Source organism: Chlamydotis macqueenii, chromosome 12 (assembly GCF_036417535.1).
Source record: "Chlamydotis macqueenii isolate bChlMac1 chromosome 12, bChlMac1.mat, whole genome shotgun sequence".
Taxonomy (NCBI): domain Eukaryota; kingdom Metazoa; phylum Chordata; class Aves; order Otidiformes; family Otididae; genus Chlamydotis; species Chlamydotis macqueenii.
The window spans coordinates 17958626-17977247 of NC_141567.1; the positions used below are offsets into that span (position 1 = coordinate 17958626).

Genomic DNA, 18622 nt, shown 5'->3' on the forward strand with positions numbered 1-18622 from the left:
GAAGGCAGAGGAGGAAGTTTTCTTTAATTAAAAGCATGTGTTTTGTTTATTTTTCAGAAATAGTAACAGAGTAAAGGAGTAGAGTGGAAGAATGGAGGGAAAACAACATGCAGAGCAACCCTAAGACAATAGTTCTGGAGAATGATGTGGTAAGCAAGACGAGAGAAGAAAGTAGACTGAAATAGGAGGCTTACTTATGTGTTGGAGAAGACTGCAACTACGACATAAAGAGAAACAGTTGCACTTATTAGAGTTGTTATGTATTTTTAAAGGTGTATCAAATTATACAGAAATCACTATAATAACTATAATTTGTGTTTGAATTTTGTGAGATTTTTCATGACAAGTTACTCTTTTCCATAATGCATAAGTAGAAGCATGAGATAATTTTGGTTTTTACTGCATGGGAAATAAGAAATAATCTTTTTTTCACTGCCCAGAAAATATGAAATAGTCATAGGGTTTTTAGCATGAGGTAATACTATGATTTTTTGATAGGATTGTCTTTTTTCCATAGGATTGCCCCAGAGGAGGACTGTCTTGATTCAATAGTTTCAAAATTTACACCAGTGATACATGTCCAGAATTTGGCTTGTTTCAGATACACTTACAGATGTATGGAGAGAAAAAAAGTAGCTTTCTCCAGCTAATACTGATTTTTTTTTTTTTTATAATAGTAGGACAACGTGAGGATGAGGTACCACTGCTAGTGTATTAGCCAACTTCCTGGCACAATATTTTAATTCAAATTGAAAGAAAATACTAAGAAAAGAGGTTGGTAACGGTTAAAAGAAGTTTACTAGGCAGAGTATTTACCCTTTGTTTGGTATATGTTCCTAATATTAAGCAAGACACCTTCCTTGATGGTTTTATTTTTGTCTTGCCTTCTGAAAATCTTACTACTAAGGGAGATTTAAACCTTAGCTTAAATTTTCCAGTTGATATTTCAGATTCTAAAAGTGAGGGATTATATTCATCAGGTCCATTCCTGACACAAAATATTATCCAGCTAGGTCTCTTGGCTGGACAAGTGCTGCTCTCTCTAAAGATTTATTTGTTTTATTCACATAACCCTTTGCTGATCCCACCAGCATATTCTGTATCACTGTCTGGTTCCTTACAGGATTATCTTACTCAGGCAGAGAGAGGCCAAATGCCACGGTCAGTCTCTCTTTCTGCCTTGACAACACAAAGAGACTGTCTGGTTAGTCAGAGGCGTAGAAAGTATCACCTGAACAATTTTCTTTTCAACTCATTTCTAGCACTGGAAGTTGAAAACAGCAAAAATCAGATATGTTTCCATAATGGCACATTACCTAGCAGCTCATTATATGGGATTTATAAGGCTGTATTGAAGAGGAAGTTAATGGAGAAAACTTCAGGAATTGAAAGGAAAGAAAATGCAGAACACAGATTTCTTATCTCCGAAATAAAAAATCTGAAGGTGTATAAAAATATAGGTGCAAAGAAAACGCTGAGTGAGCTTCTGTTTCTAGGGTGTCTACTACATGCTCTAATGTCAGAAAAAATGGTGTGTGTTTTATATCAATGTAGACAAAAACACAGCAAGATAGAGAAGAAAAGACATGCTGTTACAGTGTATAAGGTAAGAAGCCAAAGAGAAAACCGTATTATAATAGCTACTAGAAAACACAACAGAAAAATACATCACCTTCTGGGGACTCATGTCAGAGAAGTTCGAGTCCAAGTTACAGCTCAGCCTCTGAAGGGAGAATGTCAGGGCACAAAATCAAGTAGAGGACCTGGTCTGGAGAAGCTCCTGATTAAGCTATATAAAGCACTAAAAGATCACTTTCTCCCCAGATTAGCTGATCTTATATGTTATTTTCTCGACTTCAGACCTTTAGTAGATACTCTGAAGGAAGCTGATAATATTGTTTTAAAGGCTAGGAAAGATAAAGGTGATTTTTCATCACATAGTGACGTGCCACTGTTAAATACAGAGGTTAGGAGATTTTTATCAGTACCGACAGCTACATTAGAATGGGTATCACCTAAAGTACTTTACCTAGTCTCACTGAAGATTAGTCAGAGACGACTGCTGTTAGAGAACTTCTGTATGTTAGTGATCATGAGGTATTCAGGCTTAATAATGTTAAAGTTTGGTATACTACTTTCACTAAAGAAGAAAAAAGCTGCTGGTCATCTTAAGTGGAAATTCAGGAAGGAAATATTAATAGAAGATGTAAGAAATAAATGGACTGAAGTTGTACTCTATAAACTCTTAGAACCCTCTTAGCTTTCTAGATAGACATGGAATAGTTATTCACTGTCACCAATCTTGTTTGCATTATTTGGGAAACAATTTGTACAAAAAGTGCGGATGAGTAAATCAAAACCATGTTTAAATGCAAACAAGTGGGTTTATGAAACAATGTTATCTTTGAATGAAATCCTTTTAGCGATTCAGACTGCTTCAAGCCCATTGCATTTGAGAACATTTCAGCTTCTAAAATTAATTATTTCTATTCACAAGCTTAGAGAATTTGACGTTCAGGTCAAAATGAGATCAGGCTACAAATTCATTTTAAGGTGGTCAAATGCCACAGAAAATACAGGGTAGCCAATATTACATATAATTTAATAAAATAGTACAACAGTCTTTAGCAATGCTTGCTTACAAAATTAAGGAAATAGTCCTGTGAGCAATAAAGCTAAGGAAACACCAGTTCCAATGGATCAGATCTTGTGGCTGGAGTCACTGCAGTCTAAAAAAGCGTTATGTATATTTGCAAGGACGAGTAGTAAAGTCTCTCTTCTCTGCCTGACTCCTGTTTTGATGAAACATAAGATCCCATGTCTTTAAAGTTACCTGTCCACCAGCTGAAAGGTTACGGAGGGAAGAAAAGGGGAAAAGACTCATCTCCTAGGAACCTCCACTAATATGATTGCACAGCAATTTATTATAGTGTTATGGCAAAAATTCTTTTATACCTGAGGATCATGTTTTCTTTCCAGTGAAGGTCTGCAGTAAAGGTGTCTTCATAACATGATCAAAAAGCCTTTTGATCACACGCAGAATGCAATGCAAGCCATTAGCCAGAAATCTCTTTATAGTCCTAAATAAGAGGTTGCTTATATGTTATTCAGTATATAATTTTTTTTCATTAGTAGCCCAAACACATACTGGGGCAAAGTACAATGAAAGGAGAAGGAGAAATGGCTGTTCGGAGAAAACAAGATGATTTCTCCGTGCTGTGCAGTCTTTTGATTTATCTTGTTAAATATTAAGCGGGAAGACCATGGGGAAGTCCATTTGTCAGCACTTCCCATTTTAAAGGTACCTTCAATGTCACGCAACCCCTCCACAATTTACTGCACTAAAAACATTTTCTCCTGGCCCTGCATTTTAAAGAACAGTAGAGTGGCTCTGATAATATAACCCCGTTATTTGAAAATGGAAAAGAGTGAAGAAATTGGGGAGAACTTACCACAATAGAAAGGGTGTCTGTGCCATTACTTTCTGTTGTGAGTGTTCTGACTCGGAGCTACTGAACCGACCAGAGTCCACGCAGAAAGGGAAAGCAGTAAGCTTGCTTACCTAAAAGGCTAAACGTTCCTGTTACTGTTCAGCAAATTCTGTATCAGGAGATACGTACCTAGAAGGGACTGCCCAGGGAGAAGAAGAGCTTTAGCCAAAGGTGGTTATGGATTTAACATGGGACACTCAACTCTTCTACACTAAAAAAAAACAAAACAAAACAAACCCCTCAGTTATGTTCCTTTGGCATTTAGCATCCTTTCAGATTTAAAGGACATGAAGCTATTTCCGGTAAAAACTGAAAAGACTGTGGATTAGTTTTCACTTGCAGTATAACCATATTCAAACTCAGGGATATTAATGATATTAATTAACCGGTATTAAGTTTGTGAAAAAATACCTAGAACAAAATTGTTACAGTTCTCTGGCAATGTTACTTACATTACCAGGATGCATGTGGTCGCTGTACTCTCTGTGATATAACGTCTTTTGTTGACATGTATACATTTAAATGAAGAGACAGAATATTCCTCTATCGCAGATTATACAGAATAATCAAAAGAATCCAGACATAAATTATTTGCTTTTTATAGTTAACACTAGTGAAAAATTTGCTTCTTTCAAGGAACTAGGCAGTACTTTCTGTACTTTAGGGTAAAATGAGTGAACAAAAAACCAAACATGCATGCCTAAAGATGTTTCAGAAAACCCCAAAGCTTTTTCATTACTGTGTGTACCATTATATGCTTGTGCTTACCCAAAATCTGTTCTTGCTTTTCTTGTGACTGTAACCTGTTCAGCATCGTCAGTATGTCACGTGAGAGAGCAATTTCTTGATAGCAAACTACCAAATACAAATTTTTTTGAAATACTGATAGGCAGGTTGGCACTCAGTTCCATGTTTGGGACTGATATTCCACAAAACCTTTCACCAGGAATTATTTCTATAGCCAGTTAAGGGCATGTAAATGAAACCTGCAGCTGTACAACCTGAAATAGCAAAAAGCTATTGCTGGTTTTATTCCTCAAATTAAAATTATAACCCATTCTGAACACTTCTAAATGTACCTCCTGTCAGCTTGTGTAACATTTGAACATTCTTTTTCAGGGTTCATTAAAAGAGACTGTTTTCAAATTATCCTCTCAATGTAAGTAATGTTTCGACTACAACTTTTGTACAGGCAAATGATGGGCTGTGAAAATGTAGCTGAGCATCAACTGGTGGCATTTTTTAACAGGGCTCTGTAATTTGAATCTATGTTGTGTGTCTCCATCACAGAATTTGCTGCTGTTTCAAACTATTCAGTCATCTTCACCAGTTCTGGAGATTCTAGGAGAGTTCCTGTTTTGAGGGGATTAGTGTTTGCTCTCACTGTTGCCACACTGACAACTCAGCTAAGACAAGCTTATTTTAAAAAAAGCTGTTTCTAACTCTTATAGCTGTGAAAACTTATCTTGAAAAGGTGACATGACTGCCACTGATTCAGTGATATGAATCACTCTGAAACATTTATTTTGAGAAGTTTGTGGTACCTGCTAATCTCAGCGAGGTTTGAGCTGTGAAATGTAATTATGGCAATTTATAAATTGTTTTTAAAAGCATTTACAAGCACAAATCCCACTGATTTGAGAATAAAATTTTTGCTCATAAATTATTGAAGCATTTGAAAAAAAAATTACAATTTGCTATTTCTCAGCTAGTAATTGTAACAGAAGTATCCAGGTAATACAATTTCCAAATAATCCAAACCTATCTTATGCCTTTCCTTTGAAAAAGAAGTTACCAGTTTTTCACTGTAGCTACATGTTGTTTGTTTAGAAAAATACTCTACATTGTTATGAAGTGCTGGTAGGCACAAAACAACCAGCACAAGGGTCCTACAATGTTTGAACTCTTATTTGTTTGACCTAAAGCTGTGGTACAGGACCAAGGCACAACACCACCACCAGAAGTGAGCCTCAGTTTACCTCGCTGCACATCTTCCAGTCTAGTTCAGGAGACACACAGCTAGGCAGAACACCCTCACGGCTAATCTGGAGCCCCTCGGAAACAGCAGCCTCTGTGTCTGGCTGAGAAATGGGTTTAGCACTAGGAAAAATTTTAAGTAAGAAATTTAGTAATTAGAGTCTAACATTTATCTTAGCTGCTTTTGTGTGCACAAAATACAACTGCTGTATTAAGATGGAATGTATTTTAGAGATCCACCAGACTCATACAGTAAAAAAAGAGAAATAAAAAAATCCCCACAATATAATCATGAAAAATAATCAGTGGGGGACGTTATTATTTCCTTCATGTTTGCAGAGTGCTGAGATTATACTATAAAACACCATTTAAATTTGCATGTTTACTATCTTTCTAACTATGCAAGCTTCCAGAGCTCATTCCACCGAGTAAAACAGAAGCAGGCATCTGAATGGCAAATGGTTTTTAACTTGTTCTCTCATTTGGCCAGCTACTAGGGGTTCAGAAAATTTAAGTCGATACCCAAGTCAGTGTCTTATACGAAAGCTCATGAACACCACTACAATTACTTCTAGTAGAAAAAAGTTCTCAATTTTTAGAAAGACAAAAATAAACTAAGAGGGGATAATGACACTGAGTGAGTTTTGAGGTAGACTGTTAATTAAAAATCAATTAAGAATTACATGTAACCACTTTTTTTTTTTTCAAAATTCACTCTGAGGTTTAACATTCTTACCTGCTTTCTCTGCTGCAGGCTGAAAGTCAGAAGTTTGGCTGCATCATTTACATATCTTGGTTTACGGTTCCCTCCCAAGGAGGCATGATTCAGTCTGACTGATTCATCTGTTAAAATAAGGCTAGTTCCAATATTAACTCGGGCCAAAACAAATCTGATAGAGAATAACAAATCCCAAGCTGTGCAGTTTTCTGCAGTTTTTAACTGAAATTGCTTTCTGGCATTACAGTTGTGACAGTTTAGCATAGTTTGGCTCCTCTTTATTAAATTATTCTTGCTTTCTTACAACTGCACATTATAGAAACATCCTATAGTTAGGAGATTTTTGGATTAGTAATTTTAAAATAAAAATTATAGTAATAGTTTTATGTTTGGTAATTGCTGTTTTGGTTGTACAAGTACAAGGTTATACATCACACCACTTGCCTAATATTTTTGGTACTTTTAAAACCTACAGTTCACTTAAGTGATTCACACGTTAAGAACAGATGTGCAATGGAACATTATTCACATTCAAAACAAGGGGAAGAAGAATGTCTTCTACCTTTTGTCACCATCACTCCTCCCTGCAGAACTTGTGACTTTGAAGGTTTTCTTTTTTCCTCAACAAAACCAAAATCTAGTTGTGGTCACTTAGGGACTATATTCTCTTGCTGGAAACATATTGCCATCAGCACTGTAAGTGCAGATAATTATCTTTAGAGCAGTCCTGCTATTCACATTTGCCTCAGTTGCTGAATGTTCATTAACTAACTTTGTCCACATAAAACTTCATGGTTTTATTTTGAGTGACAGAGGTATAAATTATTGCACCGCCTTTTGATATGTGCACCTTTTAAGCAAATATATTTTGGTTTCACTCAAGAGTTGTCATGGTTGAAAAGCAAATGACAGTGTGGAAGCAAAATAGATTGTAACAGCAAAACAGTTTAATCACAGATGTTGCAATTTTATCAATTACACCACTTCCCTGTCAGCTGGAAGACATAATGCAGTCTGGGAGACAGCATAGTGGTTCCAGCCAGGCAGTCGCCTGGACTGATCCCCACTCCCTGAGGTTGGAGAGATGATCCTGGACTCAGGTGCAGGCTCTTGGGGTTCCCCTCCCAGCATTTTTTCTGTACTGTTTACCTCTTAAAGCGTCCACAGCTACGGGACTGGCCAGCGACAGGAGCTCGCTGATGATCAGCCCCTTCAAAACACACTCTCATTTCCTGTTTAGCTGTGCCATCGTGGGAGCTCACCATCTGCTTCATCGGACACTTCTGGACATGTGTGCACTGTAGTTCAGGACACGTGGTTAATAATCTACTTTTACTACAGTGAGAAGTTAAAGTTACTGGCTCATGCTACCAGCAGTGCTGACTGGCCCTAACTCACGCTAACAGCTACAGGAGCCCTGTCTGTGTTACTGTAATGAAATAGTATCTTTGCCTCCAGTTAAACATGGAGCTTATGCAGACAGAAAGGGGCAAACACGACATCTGGTTACCCTGAAAAGAGAAAACATGTATCCACATCCCACTGAGAGGCTTTTCTTAAAATTCAAACACATGCCATTTCCAAATACCTTTCCTTCTAAAGGCAGTAACTAAACATTCTCCAAGTCACACCCACACTTACTGATCTCCTTTCCCTAGGCGGCCACTGGGAGTTCACAGCTCATCATCTGTCTGCCAATTAAAAAAAAATAAAAAAACATCATCAACACAGCCATGGGAACGTGCTGTCTGTGCTCAGCACACACTGAAACCACAGTTAATCTCAGGACAGACAGGCCTATACTGTAGATCGTTAGACCAAGTTTAGGAAAAGTTTTAACTAGGCATGGGCAAAAAGTTGCCAACTGTAGTCTTGGTCGGTACATTTAAAGCAAAGTGTTGGGTTTTTGTTGTACAACATACAGCTAAGTGTTTTTATACTACACTGAAAAGGGCCAGATGCCTGATTTGACATTTAGAAGTGGGGAAATGATGCAAAATTAATCTTACTTTCTTGTCATTCTATTACTAAATGAAAATAAAAGAGATTACAGAATTTAAAAGGGAGCAAATATATTATTAGCTATACTGAGAGTACGGTGAATTTACTTACTTGAACTTTGCAACACTGCATTCCAGCTGCAGCAGTCAACACAGGTAACTGATTAAAAGCATGGGAAAAACATGCAAAAGCACAGGTCTTGTTAAAGAGAACACAGCCAGATCCTGCGTGCCTACAATCTCACATTCAAAAGCAAAAAAATTTTAAAGGAATTTAAAAAGAGACCAGGGAGTCTTAACTTTTAGCACTCTGGATTTAGAGGTTTATAATAGAGAGCATCATGCTGCAAGGGGGTCTGAAAGAAAAGTGCATTTTGATTGTATAAACTTAAATAGACAAAGACTGAAATTGCTGGTACACACAAAGTATGAGATGTTATTCTAAACCAGGACAACTGAAATTCAGTTCAAGATGGTGAGACAAGCTGAGCTTATAACGGGACAACAGCCCTTTAAACCAGAGCTTTTTCTCTAAGAATAGAAGGCAAGGTACTTTTATGTATTTTCATCTTTATTTAATAAGCACTTTGTTACTTTTCTCTAAAGATTTTCATTCATTTTATCTTGTAAAACCATTCCGTTCTGTAAACAGGACTCAAGTCTGGGCAGGCTGTGCATCTCTCTTGAAATAAAATCCAGGAAACAGTGGATTTTAGGCATCAGTATTTCAGGATGCACGAGCAGTTTTTCTAGACTGTTTTACACACATAAATAGAGCACATCAAAGTAATGCTTCTTTCTACGCCTTTATATTTGGATTCCAATTGCCATTTGTGCAAACCACTCTCATTTTGGAAGAGGCTTTCTTCAGTTGCAGAATTCCATCAAGTATCATTTACCTGCAATCCTGGTGTGTACAGGAGATTACACAAAATGCGAAGCTTTCCCGTAGCTATTATGTTAAATTCTATTCCAACTACAAGATTCGATAATATTACCAAAATTATGTTAACATTTTGGAAGGGGCTTTGATTGCAAGATGTCCACTCTTTCAGACTTCTGAGCTTTCTGGAATGAAACAGACAGCTCACTGAAGCATTAAAAACATATTTACACTGGGTTTGCTTTAGTTGAACCAAGATGAATAAGAGTCATAACGGTAGTATAGCCGTGAAGCAGGTCATCCTTTATGTCATTACATTCTCTTAATACGAAATTCCCAGTAACTATTCGATCACATCCTATTTCTCCATGTCCGAAAAAGCCAAAGAGGGGGACGTTTGGAAAAAACTTCCTAAATGCATCTGCTTCCATATTCCTCTTGGTTTTGTAATGCCGATATCCTCTGCCAACACACGCAAACATGAAGCCAATGGTGTTACGCTCGGGGATGTTTGCTGCTTTGAGACGCTGCATGGCGGCTTCTGCTGTCCTCTCATCAGCTACGTCCTGGTCTAACAAAACAGTGGCACTCTGGATCTGGGGACCGCTGAAAGCCAGCCCAACCACACCGCAGGCATCGCCGGGCTGGGCATTGTTACTGAAAGGCAAGAGGCACCGAGTTAGAGAATGTTCCAGAGAGACCACTTCTGACCTGAGTAAGGTTCAAAGTAAACCAACATCCCAGTGATTCTGAAAGCCGCGCACAGTTAAAAAACAAACCAAAGCCTTCACATTTTTGCAACCTATTTCTTTTTTTTTCTCAAGAAACCTTTCAGAAGGAAAAACTTTCATATCCAGGGATTAAGTGTAAGCCGACCTTTCATATATGTGCCAAATTCAGTTATGGATGTCACAGCTCTGTAATTCCAACTGAACTATGAGTTAAACTTACGCAAAGACACTCAGCATTTACGTGTCAAACCAGGGCAGCAGTCAGTAATGGCTTCAGATTCATGTTGCTTTAAGTCTGGTGGCCAGGACACATTGGTTTTAGTACCCTACTTGAGCTTTATTAGCAATAATTTAATATATGGTCAGCTCTCTTATCTTGAGTAATGCTGCAGCTGGCATACATCAGATGCAAGAAAAATGTTGGTACTAGTATGGAGTCCAGACCTCTGCTGGCACGAGAGGAGCCCGCAGGAACGTCCGCACTGCACAGCCCAGCGCGCTCCAGTGAGGATGCGTCAGCACCCGCGAGTCAGATGGCTCAAAGGGCTCTCCCTGTGCAGCAGAGCAGCTGGAGCCCAAACCTGCCCTGCAGGGATCCTGGTGGAGGGAAAGGGTTTAAGCTAGATGAGATCTAGCCAGGTCCCGTGAGTGCCACGTCCTTCAGCAGCTGCAGCGTATCGGGTGTGGTCCCGGGGCACAGCCCTGTTTGCATGTTCAACTACTGCTCTGCAATGTGAACAAAAACGAGGCCGATACAGAAACCAAATGTTCACATAAATGGTCTGTCACAGAGAGTGGAAATTTATCTGCAACCTAGAGAGTAAACAGACTGCAATAAACACACATAGGGTATCTGAAGCTGGAAATCTCCTTTGCAGTGGGTTTCTCTGAGCTGGGTTTCCAGAATCCAGTTTGTTACGCAGAAAAAGCTTCCAGCTTTTCTGGCAAAATCACAGCGTAGCCATTGGACTTTGTTATCTTAAAAAAAATGTATCATTTTACTACTATTAATGGGCATTTCTAATATGACATAACTAAAAGGCTATGGCTTCTACAGTGTTTCTTCCATTTTAAATCTTTACAGTTTACCTTGAAAAAGACACCTACTTCTCAGACGTCAGTGACGTAAAGCTCTCCACTTGTCCCCCAGCCAGGATGATACTTTTCTCATTCAAAGGGTTGACTATTTGATGAAGAAATCGAGTCGCTCCAGTCTTCCAGGAGTTGTAGCCAAACAGAAGAACCACCCGGAGATCTGGGTTATTCTTCAGACCTACAAACAAAACCAAAAACACCAATCCTCTTATTTTTAAATCCTGACCCCTGAAGTCCAACCATCCCAAGTCTCTCCCAGTAATACACCACACCTTGAGAAATGGCTTTCCATTGCTGCAACTGGGAAAAAAATACACAGGTGCCCAGGCATGCAGCAGCTGGGCTGCATTCCTCATGTAAGTGAGAATTTCTGAAAAGAACCTAGCAAGGAAAGAAGACTGCATCTGCTTCCTCCAGTGTTCAACTTCTTTAGCAGAGCATTTAAGTTTTACCACAGCCTCTGCGGGCACAGCTCTTGAGTTTTCTTGGCAGCCTTAATCATCTTTTTACAGATAAGAACTAAGCGTATAGTTTATTCAATAAGAACTGCAACACAATAAATAGCTTTACGTGAAAATTCAATACATTACATGCATCAGTTGCTTATCCCAAGGCAGAAACTCCCAGGTTCCTAGAAGGCTCAAGAAACCCTCATTATATTACTCTACATAAATGATCTACCCTGCTGAGGATACAACATGAGAAACATCAACTCTATTTATTGAAATATGCTGTCTTCTGTTCTACCGTTCCTTGCTACAACACCTGACTTAGGATCTAAATGCAAAGTTATTTTGGAGAAGAGGAGTGGCTCCTCCTCACTCATTTCTGTAGTGATGGGCATCACTCCTGACGGCACAAACTCATTTATCATTATTTGAGGTGGCTCAAAACCTAACAGCTCCCTCTGAACAGTTCCACTTGGAACCGGAGGTAATCTGAGATAAATGCTCAGGATAACTCAATCTTAACACTCAGGAAAATAGGAAGAACAGAGAGATATCATTACGAGCAGCAGCCCCAGAGTCAGCACAGGGGCCGCTGCTTCCACACTGGCAGCAATACAACATTTCACAAAAGCCCAGATAAAGGGGAGAACAAGGACATACCTGCTTCAGCAAATTTGCTTTCATCAAAGACCCTGTTCTTCAAGTCTTTTGAAAAATGGAAGGTATGAATTTTCACCCCATCAATTTTGGGAAACAACAGAGCAAACCCAGCTTCGCCCTCTTCAATTTCTTGAGGCTGATTGCTGCTTGAACCCATAGGGGTAACTACGAAGACACAAAGCCAGACATCTCGTGTTCAGTGATTGTAATGCTTTCATCTGCGCTGCAAGACAGCTTAAAAGAGGCAGAACAGCTCAGACGATGTAAAATGTGATAGCTCGTTTCTATAACAACATTATCTAATTGACAACTGGTGTGATTTTTTTGTTGATGCTTTGGCAAGATGAAGCATGTAGGAGTCCTGCTGGCTATAGATCACGCTGAAGTCACTTTGAACAAGGAGATGTGGACGTGCTTGGACATTTCTCCCCCAGCCATACCAAACATAAATCAGGTGGAAAACAAGCAGTCTGCAATACAGCGGTCTCAAGCCTTCCTGCCAGCTTCTGCAGGCAGGCAAATATACTCCAATTTTTAAGGACCACCACTGAACGTGAGAGGCAAGTGATGCCAGTCTAAATCACGTGATGGCAGTCTAAAACAAACTAAATGCACAAGTATTTGGAGCATATTACTGAATTATGTTAGTGACAACAATCAAATACCCTACTTATGCTGTGGGAAGTAAATTTAAGGTGAGAAACTAAGAAAAAAACTTTCTAATGATAAAAGGTGAAGCACTAGAAAGACTCCCAAAGGAGGCTGTGAATTTTCCACAGTTATTGCGTACAGCTCCTGCTGGACCATAACAAGTAGGTAAATACTGAGAATGTCCTGTACAAATCGCCACAACGTGACTCTAAAAAAACCTGATAAATGCAATAAATATTCAACAATTACGTTAAGGTGCCAGGAAAAACTGCAATAAGCTGCCTGCTTAATTAAATCAACCCTTTAAATTATAACTGCATCACATGAAGTAAGAATTTGAGCTCCACTGTGAATGCCTTAAAATTGAAGCTAGTGCTGAACAAGGTAGGAGAACATGGTGGTAATCGCCGTGAGAACTCTCCTGTCAGTCTGCAGGACTGTGCTTTCAAAAATGTACGAAGCTGTGATAAACAGGAACTGGAACAGGTGTGTGATACACCGGACACCTTCAAGCTGTTCTCTCACAAAATCACAAGTTTTGCTCCTACCTACAATCCCTGGGGTGACCAGTCCAAGAACCTGACATCGCTTTGGCAACAATTTTTCAAGCGCAATTGCTGTTTCTTTACTGTTTCTTTTCCTGGCTGTTAAAAACAAGAAGAAAAAAAAAAAAACCAACAGAGAGAAGTAAAAATGAGTTGTTCTGAACAGGACAGGAACAAACCTTGCAGTCAGTCCCGTCCTGTTTAACCAACACTGCCCATCAGTGGCTGCCCCGTTAACAACACAGCAACTCTGAGCTAATCGCTAGGAGCACGGGACTGCTGCTCTGCAAACAGCATCGACATCCGCCAGAGAACGGGAGAGGGTCTCCTCCACGTGAAATAACATCCGCGACCTGTGCTTCCAGCCACAAACGTAAAACGATGCGGTCACGCTTTCTGCGTGGAAAGGGAGGGAAATCCCTTGAAATTCAGAGTCGCAGAGCTCCCCTTCAGCCTACGCCCCCCGCGCGCCGTACGCGCACCCCGGGCAGCCGCGGCGCGGGGCAGCGCGGGCTTTACCTTTCTTTTGCTCGTGACACTCCTCGTGCCCGCTGAAGGTTTCCGCGTCCGCGATGTAGAGCACGGTCTGCGGCAGCACCTGCACCTTCTGCGGAGAGACGGGAGCGGGCCCCGCGCTGTTTGCTGCGGCCGAGCCGCTCCCGCCGGCCCCGTGCCACGGCGGGGGGTGCGGGGGGGGGTGCGGAGGGAGGCGGGGGCTCCCGAAGCCGGGGCGGGAAAAGGAACCGAGGGGAACCGCACGCGCTCCCCTCCGCCGGCGCGAGCCCGCGTGAAGCACGCGACCACCCCCCTTCCCCCGCCCCCCCCCTCCCCGTTCCCTCAGGCCGCCGCGCGCACCCACCTCCAGCTCGCGGGCCAGCGCGCGCACCAGCGCGTGGCTGTCGGCGGGGCCCGGCTCCAGCGCCGACACCCAGGCCACCCGCTGCCGCGCGCGCAGCGTCCGCCGGGCGCACTCCCTCCACAGCCGGCACACGCTGCAACGACACACCGCGTCGGCGGGGCCCGGGCCAGGGCCCCGCCGCCTCGCAACTCGAGCCCACACCCCCCGCGGCCCCGCCCCGTACCAGGCGGCGCGCAGCAGCGCCTTGGTGGGCAGGAAGCCGAGGACGCGCTCCACCACCTCGGCCAGGTTGCTGAGCACGTAGCCGCCCTTCGCGGTGGCCTCCATGGCGCCGCCGCGGCCTCCCCTTCCCCGCCGCAGCAACGGCGCTCTGCGTCACCCGCGCGCCGACGCTCCTGAGGCGGACTTCCGGTCGCGCAGAGTCGGGGACAGAGAGCGCGGCCACACTACCGCCGCCTGGCGGCGGGGAGGACCGGCCCCGCTCCCGAGTTCCCTCCCCCGCCCTCGGGCCCCAGCACGGACACAGCGCGCTTCTTAAAATGTTTTTTATTCATAAACTTGATGCAAGTTTACAAATTCCTGTACATTGCCAAGTAACTCTGCAATGAGAAATGGAACCCAAACCAAAGCAGGCGCCGCAGGGGCGGGCGGGAGGCCCCGCCGCAGCGCTGGGCGACCAGGGCTTGTACAAATACCGGTACAACCACGCAAGCAGAAAGGCTGGGAAGTCACCCACCGTACAGTGGAAACAACACGCGAGTGGAAGCAGTGCCAAACCTCTCCAATCGTTTCTTTCAAGCTAAAAACTGGATCTAGAAGCAAACGCACAAGGATGCGTGGGTGCCTGATAGAGAAAAGAGCACAAATTCGATAGTCAACTAAAAAAAAAAAAAAAACCTTAACAAAAACATGCTTTGCGCTTCTAAAAAGTGCTTAATCCATGGCAGACACCCTTAGCTCAGCCCCAGAGGGGAGCGAAGGCCTAATGACGAGTACTACAACCAAAACAATCGATTTAGGTAAGGCAATGAAATACGGTGTAATTACACAGACCCAGGTTCATTTCCTAATAAAGAACAAACAGTTCCCATTAGTCTCTCCATAACAAAACCACCGTCAGGACTATGGTAACATTTCTTCAACCTCTGAATCAGGTGACGAGTTTTTGTACTTTATTGTAGCTTTTATATAAAAAAATTTTAATCAAGGACTTTCATCTCGATTTGTGCCAATCACTTTATAAGTTCATTAGTTTACAAATCATTGCAACAACCCGTTAATAAAATGGAACACCTAAAAAGGTTTTTAGTATTTTAAATAACTTCAAGCTTCATACTGCGGCTCTTCTTGTTAAGGAGGTTGAGCCAACAAGTAGCAGGAACAGCCCAGCAAGTTCTGATGCCCCAGTGGAAGTGACTAGTTACAAGGTTTTATTGGCACAGCCTTGCTCTGCTTATAAAAACCAGAGGAAAAAAAAACAAAACAAAAATCCCAAACAAACAAAAAAGAAAACAAAAAAAAACCAACAAAAAATTAACATAATCTAAACAAAGAGCATCTTTTCCAAGAAACAGTTCATATTCTCATACAGCCATGAAACATGTTTAATGACTTAACATACATGTGTTTTTCCTATATCATTAATTTGGAAATACTACAAATGCTGCCATTTTAGACCAGAAAAACTACTGTGATTTGCAAGACCTGACATTTCCTAGAACAGTATTAAACAATGTATTAAACTTCTTGGCTTTAAATGAAACGATACAACGCAAGTCTCTGCAGTCTGCATTTTGCAAAAGGTAAGAAATACACAAAAGTGTGTGAACAACTCACTCCTACTGAATGATCTTTAGTAACTCAATAGCCTGCTGTAGGGAGCTTACGCTTTCAAATAAAAAAAAAAAAGGGAGAAGGGAGGGCGTGGCCCAAATATGCTTAATCCATAAGAACAAATACGGTAAAGGCCCAAACTGCTCAGTCCAGGTACCTAAGAAGAGCGGAATGGTAAGGCTGTAACTTATACTTTACGTGTCAGTTGACAGATTATCCACTAACTTATCTAATAGCTAAAGTCTTCAGTACAGCTGTTATAGGGGCACTCATAGCTTGAGTCTGTGTGTTGGAAAACATAAAAAAAGAGCTTGTTTTGTTGACATTGGTCCAGGTATACAACAGTCCTCAACATTAGCCATCTTCTTTCGGAGGAGTGTACCAGCCTACAGAGAACAGAGAAATGCGTTAGGTACTGACACGGCTATGTCAAGATGATCTTACCATCTTCCTCTGAATTTGTGGGAGATGCAGCAGAATCTGGCTGTTGAAGGCGGAACACTGCTGTAACAAAACCAAATGGAATATAGGCAAAATCCCCAAGTCTTCAAGCCATTTAATGCACAGACATACAAACATGACTGCACTGGCATACTTATATATCAATCCCACTTTGCGTACTGAAGAGTTAGGCACGCACAAGCATCTGAACAGTTCATCCTACTTCTGCAAATCCTGTGGTAGGAATGGGCTCAGAGATGTCAGTTGAATAAACTTGCCTCCCGATAGGATTTGGCGTGTTCAGCAGCTGAATCATACCTGATCAAGTGCACATATTTTTTTCTAGCCACCTCCAGATTTCCAATCTTAATTCTCCCAGCCACGACTGTAAAAAATCCTCTAAATTTTTGTACAGTGAGTACTGAGTCTATTTATGTTGTCCCAAAGAACAGGTAGCAGCTCTAAGTTAAAGACGCCTTTCGCAGCAGCAATAAATGCTGTGAATGCTTTGTGTACAGCTCCTGACACAGCAGTAATCAATGTTGTCAAGGCTAGTGTATAGCTAGAAGTAAACAGACAGCCATGCTGGCTTTTGTAGCAAACTAAAAAAGCAAAAGACTCAGTTAATGGTAAGATCAAAATATCGTAAAACTGGAAACCATTTTTAAAGTCATTAGCTTTGATCTTCCTCCCAGTAGTAGAGAAGGTATTATGATCAATTTTAGAGGTAGGGAAACTGAGGTGCTCCCTGCAGTCACACTGAAATACACTCTCATGTTCCCAGCAACACGAATTCCCAGAGATCATGTCCAACCTGGATCAAAGAACATCACCGAAGTGGTAACTGGGACTCAACTCCCTCATCATGAGACCAGGGTACCAACTCTGCTGACCACTTTTACGTAACATGGAAGTCATGTAAACCTTTTAAAGTCTCAGGTCATTTGTTGTCTTCTCATCCTGGCACAACAAATGCAATTATACCTGAAGCACTTGAATACTTGTTTTATGCAGCTGAGAGCCCATTAACTGTCTCTAAATCAAGTTAAAAAAAAAAAGAAAAAAAAGTCTCACATTTCCATGGCACAGTTTTCCAGCCAGTGCCCTTCACTTGAACTTTCTGTATTTTTTTAGTCTCTTGTCTTTCTATCCACTTTCTCTCTTCCTTAGTGATTACTATATTAAGGTCTTGCCATACTGAAACAAAGCCTTTCAGGAAAAGAGGCAAACTTCCAGCAGGTACTTCTCTAACCAAACAGCAGGTACTTCAGTAATGCTTTAAAAGCTACAGTAACAACAAAGTTACTGGCTGAAAATGAAATTGAACTACCTTCCAAAAGACAGCAGGAACACATGGAACATTCATATGAGCTGGATAAGTGGCAATGATAGTTAGTCCAGTCACTTTCAGCACTACTGTCTTCCCAGTGGAAGATGAGAAAAAGGAAACACCTCCCAAGCCAACATAAGAGACTGGCACTTGAAGTTTTACTGTGGCCAAATACCAATTGTCAGGTTGCTATGCAGACAAGAAGAAAGTCGGAAGACTGTACGTACCATTTTTCTCATGTATTTGTACTAGTGACTTATAGGACTGCTGTGCTCTTGCTAGATTATATTGATTCTGAAAGGAGAAAAGACAAACATAAACCCGCATCAGCATGCAAAACTTAAAAGTTTTACAAAGAAACTCTACCATGGGCTTACAAAGAAAAACTATGCATGGTGCTACAGCATTCCTGGCTTTAAAGATCTTCAAGACAAATAGTCTTATTTTCTCATTTCTCCTCCATAACGACAATAATTTGTCTACCCCTGATGCCGGAAAGGCCCCTCTACTGGAGGGTTCAGAACCTGAGGTAAGTCAGAAGTGCAGGCAATCAGAAGGGCAGGCTTCGGGCAATCCCCACCAGAGCTCTGTCTAACTGGGTAACTGGTCAGCTGAGCAAGACAGAATTGTGATTATCAACTTTCCACCTTACCTAATTCACTGTCCTTGAATCAGGACTTAAAAACTGGCATCCAAGTGACAATTTGGTTGACTTTAAATATTTAAACATCCTTGCAATATAGCATTTATACTTCCAAGTCTTCTAAGTTATGGTCTGTTACCAGCATGCACACTTCAACTGAATGATGATTTCCATCAATGCTGAAAGGCTAGCTCAGAAGTATTTCCAAGGTATTATTTTTCACCCTCTGACGAAACTTTGCAGGTGTCCAGTCCAGCAAAAGGACAAGTTCTTAACATCAGTCTATATGATCCTGGCAGTCAGGCTGTCAACCTAC

The 18622-nt window shown here is 41.3% G+C and overlaps 4 protein-coding genes across 8 annotated transcripts in view; 1 reads left to right on the forward strand and 3 right to left on the reverse strand.

The window, feature by feature from the left end:
• Positions 1-1662, forward strand: part of NRG4 (neuregulin 4) — a 24635-nt gene extending 22973 nt beyond the window's left edge. The window contains exon 9 of the mRNA XM_086756983.1: positions 58-1662. Within this exon, the coding sequence (XP_086613109.1) occupies positions 58-74 (17 nt within the window). The 3' untranslated portion in view covers positions 75-1662. The remainder of the gene's footprint in view (positions 1-57) is intronic.
• The window catches only part of LOC147599301 (uncharacterized), a 20068-nt gene extending 12835 nt beyond the window's left edge, over positions 1-7233 (reverse strand). Inside the window, exons 1-6 of one of the 2 annotated variants that reach the window (XM_086756982.1) lie at positions 6749-7233; positions 6205-6311; positions 5471-5572; positions 3453-3562; positions 2956-3080; positions 1673-1723 (exon numbers count right to left, since the gene is read on the reverse strand). In XM_086756982.1, the coding sequence (XP_086613108.1) occupies positions 2963-3080; positions 3453-3562; positions 5471-5572; positions 6205-6311; positions 6749-6761 (450 nt within the window). In that variant the 5' untranslated portion in view covers positions 6762-7233 and the 3' untranslated portion in view covers positions 1673-1723; positions 2956-2962. Of the gene's footprint in view, positions 1-1672; positions 1724-2955; positions 3081-3452; positions 5724-6204; positions 6312-6748 lie in introns of those variants that run through there. The other variant, XR_015259857.1, reaches the window with a different exon arrangement.
• Positions 7234-8735: 1502 nt separating this feature from the next.
• FBXO22 (F-box protein 22) lies at positions 8736-14430 on the reverse strand. The gene is made up of 7 exons (XM_086756981.1): positions 14283-14430; positions 14060-14192; positions 13720-13807; positions 13204-13299; positions 12005-12169; positions 10908-11073; positions 8736-9726 (listed from the first exon to the last, which is right to left on the reverse strand). Exons 1-7 carry the CDS (start codon positions 14384-14386, stop codon positions 9297-9299), a joined length of 1182 nt encoding a protein of 393 aa, XP_086613107.1. The 5' UTR covers positions 14387-14430; the 3' UTR covers positions 8736-9296.
• A 159-nt stretch (positions 14431-14589) lies between these two features.
• The window catches only part of UBE2Q2 (ubiquitin conjugating enzyme E2 Q2), a 51959-nt gene continuing 47926 nt past the window's right edge, over positions 14590-18622 (reverse strand). For 2 of the 4 annotated variants that reach the window (XM_086757005.1, XM_086757003.1), the window contains 2 exons: positions 17891-17957; positions 14590-16278 (listed from right to left, as the gene is read on the reverse strand). In XM_086757005.1, the coding sequence (XP_086613131.1) occupies positions 16247-16278; positions 17891-17957 (99 nt within the window). In that variant the 3' untranslated portion in view covers positions 14590-16246. The remainder of the gene's footprint in view (positions 16279-17890; positions 17958-18622) is intronic. The other 2 variants (XM_086757004.1, XM_086757002.1) reach the window with 1 other exon arrangement.

Bases quoted from the DNA above. Each gene is read 5' to 3' on its own strand.
- FBXO22 (XM_086756981.1), bottom strand. From the start codon at position 14,386: ATGGAGGCCACCGCGAAGGGCGGCTACGTGCTCAGCAACCTGGCCGAG. The intron at 14,193-14,282 runs GTACGGGGCGGG...GTGTCGTTGCAG, and splicing joins GCGCTGCTGCGCGCCGCCTG to CGTGTGCCGGCTGTGGAGGG. The intron at 12,170-13,203 runs GTAGGAGCAAAA...GTGTCTTCGTAG, and splicing joins GGTCACCCCAGGGATTGTAG to TTACCCCTATGGGTTCAAGC.